The sequence below is a fragment of the Corylus avellana genome, chromosome ca8, assembly GCF_901000735.1.
Source record: "Corylus avellana chromosome ca8, CavTom2PMs-1.0".
Classification (NCBI taxonomy): Eukaryota; Viridiplantae; Streptophyta; class Magnoliopsida; order Fagales; family Betulaceae; genus Corylus; species Corylus avellana.
In genome coordinates, this window is record NC_081548.1 from 18,545,885 (window position 1) to 18,553,310 (window position 7,426).

Consider the following 7,426-nt stretch of genomic DNA (forward strand, 5'->3'; position numbering starts at 1 on the left):
TTTTTTGGAGGGTTGACATGGCCCCTCCATGGACCTAGTCCATCCTCTTTTTTGCTTGCACTAAGTTTGGGCCACACAATAAGAAGCGCAATGCTCATTGGCCCAATTCAATTATGCTACTTCTTGGTTCCCAATGGGCTTAAGCATCCATTTGATGAGGAATTGGTCAGGCTTGGCCGAATTGAGCCGTACCACCTACTAAGGTCATCTTAGGACCACTTGTGTGGGTTTTGTGGGCTTGTTCATGTAATGAACCTTTTCCTACTCTAACCGCAAAAGGAACCCATCATACACCAATTGCAAAAGAGATCAACCATTATCTACCATGTCGAACAAAGTATTGACTAATCACCGAATAGTTGATGATCTAATATATAAAGTGAAGGAATTGGACTACAACGAAGCTCTTGAGCTCTTTTATTAGAATGCTTTCAAAGGAAAAAAAATCTACCGATGATTTTCTGAAACTAATAACGTCATCCTTTTTTATTTACTTTTGTATGTGAGGTGAGTCATAGAGTTACACCATATATGTATATTCCACGCGATGTAAAAAGGGTAAAGTGTTTGATTTACATCTTTTAACCGTTTAAAGTTTTGGCATCTATCTTTTTTGACACAAGTTTTGTTATCTATTAGTTGGAGTAATAATATAATGATGATTAGAGTTTTTTTAGAATTCTCCTAAATGTGATATGACTTTTAAAATCATTAATAGATCGTAGTCAAAATGTAAACCCAACCAAGATGTTGAATAGTTGTAAACATTGTTGATATTGAAAAGACAGAAAGTGTATATGTTCCAAGAGGATAATGTTTTACATTGCATTATTGAATTTCACTTCGCTTGACCAAAAAAATCTATGAAGTCGTGTAATGCTTGTCACTTTACTTGTCAGTTTCGAAGCCCATATTTCAAAAACAAATGGTTAAACGATGTATTTTTGGTAAAATAAAGTTCAGAACGGTGCATTTTGAAAAGAAAGAAAAAAAGAAGAAGGCTTGTGTCGTCTTCAAACCTTTGTAAGTTTTCAAACCTAATTACAGAAACAACTGAAAGGTTAAAACCAGAGGCAAAAAAAGAAATCATGATGGAGGGTGGGCAAAATTTGCCCTCCGATGAGTTGGTGAGGATGGGCAACCGAGGTATTGGTATAAATTTTACTAGGTGTAATGAGAATTTTTGGAAGGTGAGGGGGGCATTTGACCCTGTCGGCCCCCTCCCTCCGCTCTTGGTTGAGCATTGTAGCTCAACCATTCATAACATGTATTAATGTAAAATTCGTTCTATCATCTCTCTTTCAATAAAAAATTATTTTATGCTTTCTCCGCTAATTGTTATTGAATGATATTTGAACTTTAATAATAAAAACATAATGTTTAAATAAAATAATAAAAGTGAATAACTAAAATACTAAATTGAATATAAGTAATTTTAAAAAATAAATAACTAAAGTAAATAAAAAAAACAAAGGGACCTTTTAACTAAAATTTAGCTACATATTTTTGGGAAAAATATAAAATGGCCCCCCAAACTACCAGTTATTTGTAATTTAACCCCACAATGTTCAAAATGTAATAAAGTAGCCCCCAAACTACCAACCAGTTGCAATTTGGCCATTTTGTTAGTCAACACCGTCAAAATGGATGGAAAAGTAAAAACGACATCGTTTTGTTGAGGTAAAGTTACTAAAATGCCCTTTTTGGGAAAAAAAAAATCAAATTAAAAAAAAGCCCACTAAATATTATCGTTTTGCTTTCAAAAAAAAAAAAAAAACCCTTGCACGACAACTATATCAGACTTTCGTCTAGCATTGAAGCACTCGTCTTCTTCATCAAGAACGCTCCTGTTCGTCACCTCCCAAAACGACAATTCAGTTCTGCCCAACCTTTAGACCTATAATTGAAACCTAAAACCCGTTACAGGTACTGTGTCCATGCCTAGAGAATTTCTTAAATTAACTTTTTAACAAACTGAAATTATAGAAGTGGACCCTCCCAAAAAAAAAATAATAATAAAAAAAAAAAAAATTGGTATCGTAAGTTTGAAGTGCATCTATGTTAAATTCTTTTCTCTGTTTTTGACATCTAAAAGCCGTCCATCATCCTCGTTTGTGTACCCTTGTTCTGATCATGTGCATGATTGATGGTGGATGTTGCCTATGGATCTAAACGGTGTGCTCAAAAAAATTTTGCCCCATATTGTAGCATGCACAATCTTCTGTTTCAGATAATGGAGTTGTCTGTGTGTAACATGCACAAAACATTTTCTGAAACAGAGGACCATTTCTCAATTTTAAGCAACAACTAAGGTTGGCATTGCGAGTTGCAAATGAGAAATGGTCCTCTGTTCACACACTATAGAATAGGGGAGAACAGAGTGTTCTCTACAGTGTAGACAAATCTTATTATAGTTCAAATCTTTGCTTACTAGCTTGAGTAATTTAATTACTAGATAAAATAGCATTATTTACTGTGTACTTAAGAGCATCTCCAGCAGTGTAGGTAAAATGGAGATATTAGCTACATTTAGCTATTTTTGCCATATTTTTTGCTCCAACAGAATAACTTCATATTGCTATTCACTATAGCACACTAGATTGTTGAATATAATATTATTTCCACATTATTTTCTCTCTCTTCTCTCTCTCCCTCAACATTTCTCTCTCTTCTCTCTTCTCTCCCCCCTCAACGTTTATCTCTCTTCTCTCTTCTATGTTCATGAATTTATGATACAAATTTAAGTCTTTTGAATCACTAAAAACTCCCCCTAAAAAAATTGCAGAGTTGGCCATGTGGGGTTTGGGTTGAGAGGCAATAGCTGGTCATGAGAGGTTTGGGTTTGGGTTTGGGTTGAGAGGGAAGAGTGAGAGTGAGAGAGAGAGAGAGACAGAGAGAGAGAAAAGTGAAAAAAAAAATAAAATAAAGAAAGAGTAAAAAATAATATTAAAAAAAAAAAAGAGAATGATATAAAGAATTTGTTGGAGTTGGTATTAAAAAATAAGTAGCTAAAATAGAGAATTGTGCTTTTTGATTAGGTAGAATACCTCTTACTGCTGGAGATGCTCTAAGGCCTTGGATTTTCCTCAAAATTTTCAATAAGAGATTAATGAATTTTTGTAAAGACATAAAAAGGACTCCAACCCAAATATATTTAGCGAATGCTGGACATGAAAATTTTCTCAAATTTGAAAGAGGAAGGATAAAGCAGTAGAAAACTTTGAAAGAGTTGTATGGATATGAAAATTTCCACAACTTTGTGTTTATTTTCTTTACTCCGTCATGTCTTTATTTTTCTATTTGATTATCTTTTCTTTCATCCTTGAGAAAGTTCAACAGCTTATTAGTCATGAACATGACATTCAACGTCAACACAAAAAAATTGGTCAACGTCAACACAAAAAAATTGATCTGTCCCACTCCCTATTTTTGAACAAGATGTGACCTTCGTTTTTCAACCCCACTTTACTTTTCTACTTTATTTTCTTTTTTGATATGACTTTTACTTCTTTATTGTGTGTGGGGAAGTTTATCAATTGTCATCCTTCGTTTAATGCATGTGACCCACTCACCGACGCGTTTTCTCTTCTCTTCTCCGTTTGTTTGTTTTTTTAAATGATGTAAAACAGCATCACTATTCTCCTTAAGAGCTAAATTGGTTCTGCAACTGCAAGGCAATTATCTCTCCTAGCTAGTGGTCTCGCACACAGAGAGAGGATAACTTTTTCCATGGCCTTCCAAGGAGCCTCTTCCTCTTATTCATCCACCCATCGATGGAATTATGATGTATTCTTGAGTTTTAGAGGTGAAGATACTCGTGACAATTTTACTGCCCATCTACATCAAGCTTTGCTTCAAAAGGGAATCAACACTTTCATAGATGCTGATCAGCTTAGAAGCGGAGAGGAAATTTCTCCAGCACTTCTCGAAGCTATTGAAAAATCAAGAATTTCAATCATTGTATTCTCTCAAACCTACGCATCATCCAAATGGTGCTTGGACGAGCTTCTGAAGATCCTTGAATGTAAAGAAACAAATGGACAAATGGTTATGCCATTGTTTTACAAGTTGGACCCATCAGATGTCCGACATCAAAAGAACAGTTTTGAAGAAGCATTGGCTAAACATGAAGAAAGGTTCAAAAATGACATCAAAGTGCAGAAGTGGAAGACGGCCCTAACAGAAGTCGCCAATTTGTCTGGGTGGCCCTTAGGGAATGGGTATTTCTTACTACTCTTGTGCATTCATTTAAGATTTTTATTTTTATTTTTTTCCTGATGATTCCAATTACAATACATACTTATAGATTGGACATACGTGCATACATATATCTATGGGTGTATATTTGAGATCTTGGACTAGAGATTGGGAAGGTAAAGAGAAATTTAGGAGAGAAACAGATAGAAATAATGTATGAGAAATGATAAAGGCACAATTTTGGTGTAACTTTTCTCTTATTTTTTATTTTATTTTTAAATAAAAAAAATAAAAAAATTTCTGAAGAAATAACATCCTCTGTGGTTTTTTTATTTTTTATTTTATTTTTTATTTTTTCTTTTTTAAAAAGAAGTATTTTTCTTCATAAAAATGTTCCCTTAAACTAATAGTCGTTTTTTAAAGAGCCCAACGATGTTCAAAATGTACTAAAGTAGCCTATCAAACTACTAAAGTGTGTCAAAAAGGCCACATCTTTTTTTTTTAAAAAATTTTTTAATTTTATATTCCTATAATATCCTTATTATTTTAAAAACTAAAAAATTATTTATTTAAATTTATTTATTTTTTAAAAAAAGGAAAGGGGGTGGTTGTCAATTGAGGCAATCACATGGTTTGATTTTGCATTTATCCATATTTTTTATACTGCACGAGCGATTTGTATTTTAAGTTAACTATAATGACTAATTTTTTATTTATTCTAAAAAATATATTTTGTATTTATTCGCCCTTTGTTTTTTTTTTTTTTTTTTAGAAAATAGTTTAGTTTATTTTTAATTTTTTAATTTTGTTTTTAAAAGAATAGGGATATTATAGGAATATAAAAAAAGATGTCGCATTTTTGACATACATTGGTAGTTTGATAGGCTACTTTAGTACCTTTTGAATATTGTGGGTCTCTATCGCAAACAAATTTTAGTTTGAGGGACTTTTTTTATATTTTTCTCATATATTTATGTTCCTATGTTTTTTCATATGGAAAGTTTAACTCATTACATGTTTCTAATCATTTGTATTTTGTAGGAATGAAGCTAAATTTATTGACAAAATCGTTCAGACTGTATCAAGAATCGTAAATCACATAGACTTACACGTTGCCAAGTATCCAGTTGGAATAGATTCTCGTGTACATAAGGTTAATTCACTCTTAAGTATTGATAAGAATGATAGACGCATGGTTGGGATCTTAGGACCGGGTGGAATTGGTAAGACAACTATTGCTAAAGCTATCTACAACTCGATTGCTTTTCAGTTTGAAGGTAGTTGTTTTCTTGCAAGCGTTAGAGAAACTTCTAAGCAATATTCCGATATGGTCGAACTACAAAATACTCTTCTTTCGAAAATCCTAAGAGATACTGTAAAGGTTGATAGTGTTGATCACGGAATTTCTATGATAAAGGAAAGGCTTTGCTCTAAAAGGGTACTCATTGTTCTTGATGACGTGGATAATCAATTGTTCCAATTAGATAAATTGGTTGGAGAAGTTGATTGGTTTGGTTTAGGAAGTAGGATCATCATAACGACAAGAGACAACAAAGTATTGACTAATCACGGAGTAGTTGATGATCGAATATATAAAGTGAAGGAATTAGACTACAATGAAGCTCTTGGGCTCCTTTGTTGGAATGCTTTCAAAGGAAAAAAACCTACCGATGATTTTCTAAAACTGATGAAACATGCAATAAGTTATGCTGAGGGCCTTCCACTAGCGATAGAAGTGCTAGGTTCAAATCTGCATGGTAAAGATATACATCAATGGAAAAAGGCATTAGATAACTACAAAAGAATTCCTCACAGAAGTATTCAAGAAAGAATAAGTTATCTGCCAGCAGAAATGCCAAAAAGGTCTAAGCCCCGCACAAGGAAAGGGCTTCGCTTAGCTTGCTGCTTATTTTGTTGCTGGTGCTCTTGCTCTTTTTTTAGTTAAAGCCATCAAGGTCTAAGCCCCGCACAAGGAAAGGACTTCGCTTAGCTGCTTATTTTCTTGCTGGTCTTGCCCTTTTTTTTTCTTGGTGCTCTTGCTCTTTTTTTAGTTTATTTCTTCTTACTACGATAATGTTTTACATTGTATTATTAAATTTTGATCTATTACTGATTTTAAAAATCACATCATATTTATTAAAACTCTAAGAAGACTGTAATTTTCCTTATATCATTATTCAATTAAAAATAGTAACAAATCGGAAATTTCAAATCATTTTATTTTTGGTCTGTTTTTGAACGCCAAGAAATTTGAGAGAAAGAAATTGTTTGAAAATAATTAAAAAAAAAAAAAAATCCGGCACCCAAATACAAGCCTCGCACCAGTTACAAGCTCACCCGAGTCCCAAATCAAACGAGTTGAACTCGTCCTCCGCCATTAATGCTCAGATGGAGCAAGAATCGCGTACCTGGTGATACGAAGCCATTATCGAGCTCTGTTTCAGCTACCCATTTGAGCTCTGCAAGCTTAATAATTCTAGCAAGTGCTAAAATGTGGACAACTTTTATGCTTTGATTTTGCTGGCACACTACTGATTCATTGTCTTAGGAAACTTGAGAAAGACCCTGAATTTTTATGCGTTTTGAGAGGATGTTTCGAAGTTCAAAAATTCTCAATTTCACCTCTCGAACTTTTAATTTGATGTAATTTACCCCATGTGTTAGAGTTTGGCGTTAAACTGACCTTAAAATAGATGAAATGAATTTTATACGTCTGAATATTTTATAAAATTTTAAATTTACCCTTAATTTAAAAAAAAAAAAAAAGAAGAAGAAAAAATTGAGGGCATTTTGATATTTTTTTTATAGCCTCCATTAGGGGTTAACGCCAAAAATTGATGAAGGAGTAGATTGAATCAAATTAAAAGTTCAAATGGTGAGTCCCTAAGGGATAGCACAATCGGCTATAAACCACACCTTATAAAGCGAAGGTCACTAGTTTGAATCATCCTCTCTCCTTTTGTGTGGAGATGTAAAAAAAAAAAAAAAAAAAAAAATTTCAAATGGTGAAATTAAGAGTTTTTGAATTTTGAAGGTTTTCTCAAAATACATAGAAGTTTAAAAGGCCTTTGTGAAGTTAACCCAAAAATATTTGCCGGTAGATTTGCCTAAAGGAGACATGGTGCGCTTGCTCCAACCATTCTAGAAGATGAAAAAGTTTATGAAAAAATAGCTTTTAAAGCTAAAAATAATTTCTTCTTTCAGATAAAAACTTTATTATCTCAAAAGT

General features: G+C 33.0%; 1 protein-coding gene across 1 annotated transcript in view; it reads left to right on the plus strand.

Annotated features, from left to right (window-relative positions):
* Positions 1–3,729: 3,729 nt before the first annotated feature.
* The window catches only part of LOC132190977 (TMV resistance protein N-like), a 5,695-nt gene continuing 1,998 nt past the window's right edge, over positions 3,730–7,426 (plus strand). The window contains exons 1-2 of the mRNA XM_059606002.1: positions 3,730–4,220; positions 5,239–5,954. Coding sequence (XP_059461985.1) covers positions 3,730–4,220; positions 5,239–5,954 — 1,207 coding nt within the window. The remainder of the gene's footprint in view (positions 4,221–5,238; positions 5,955–7,426) is intronic.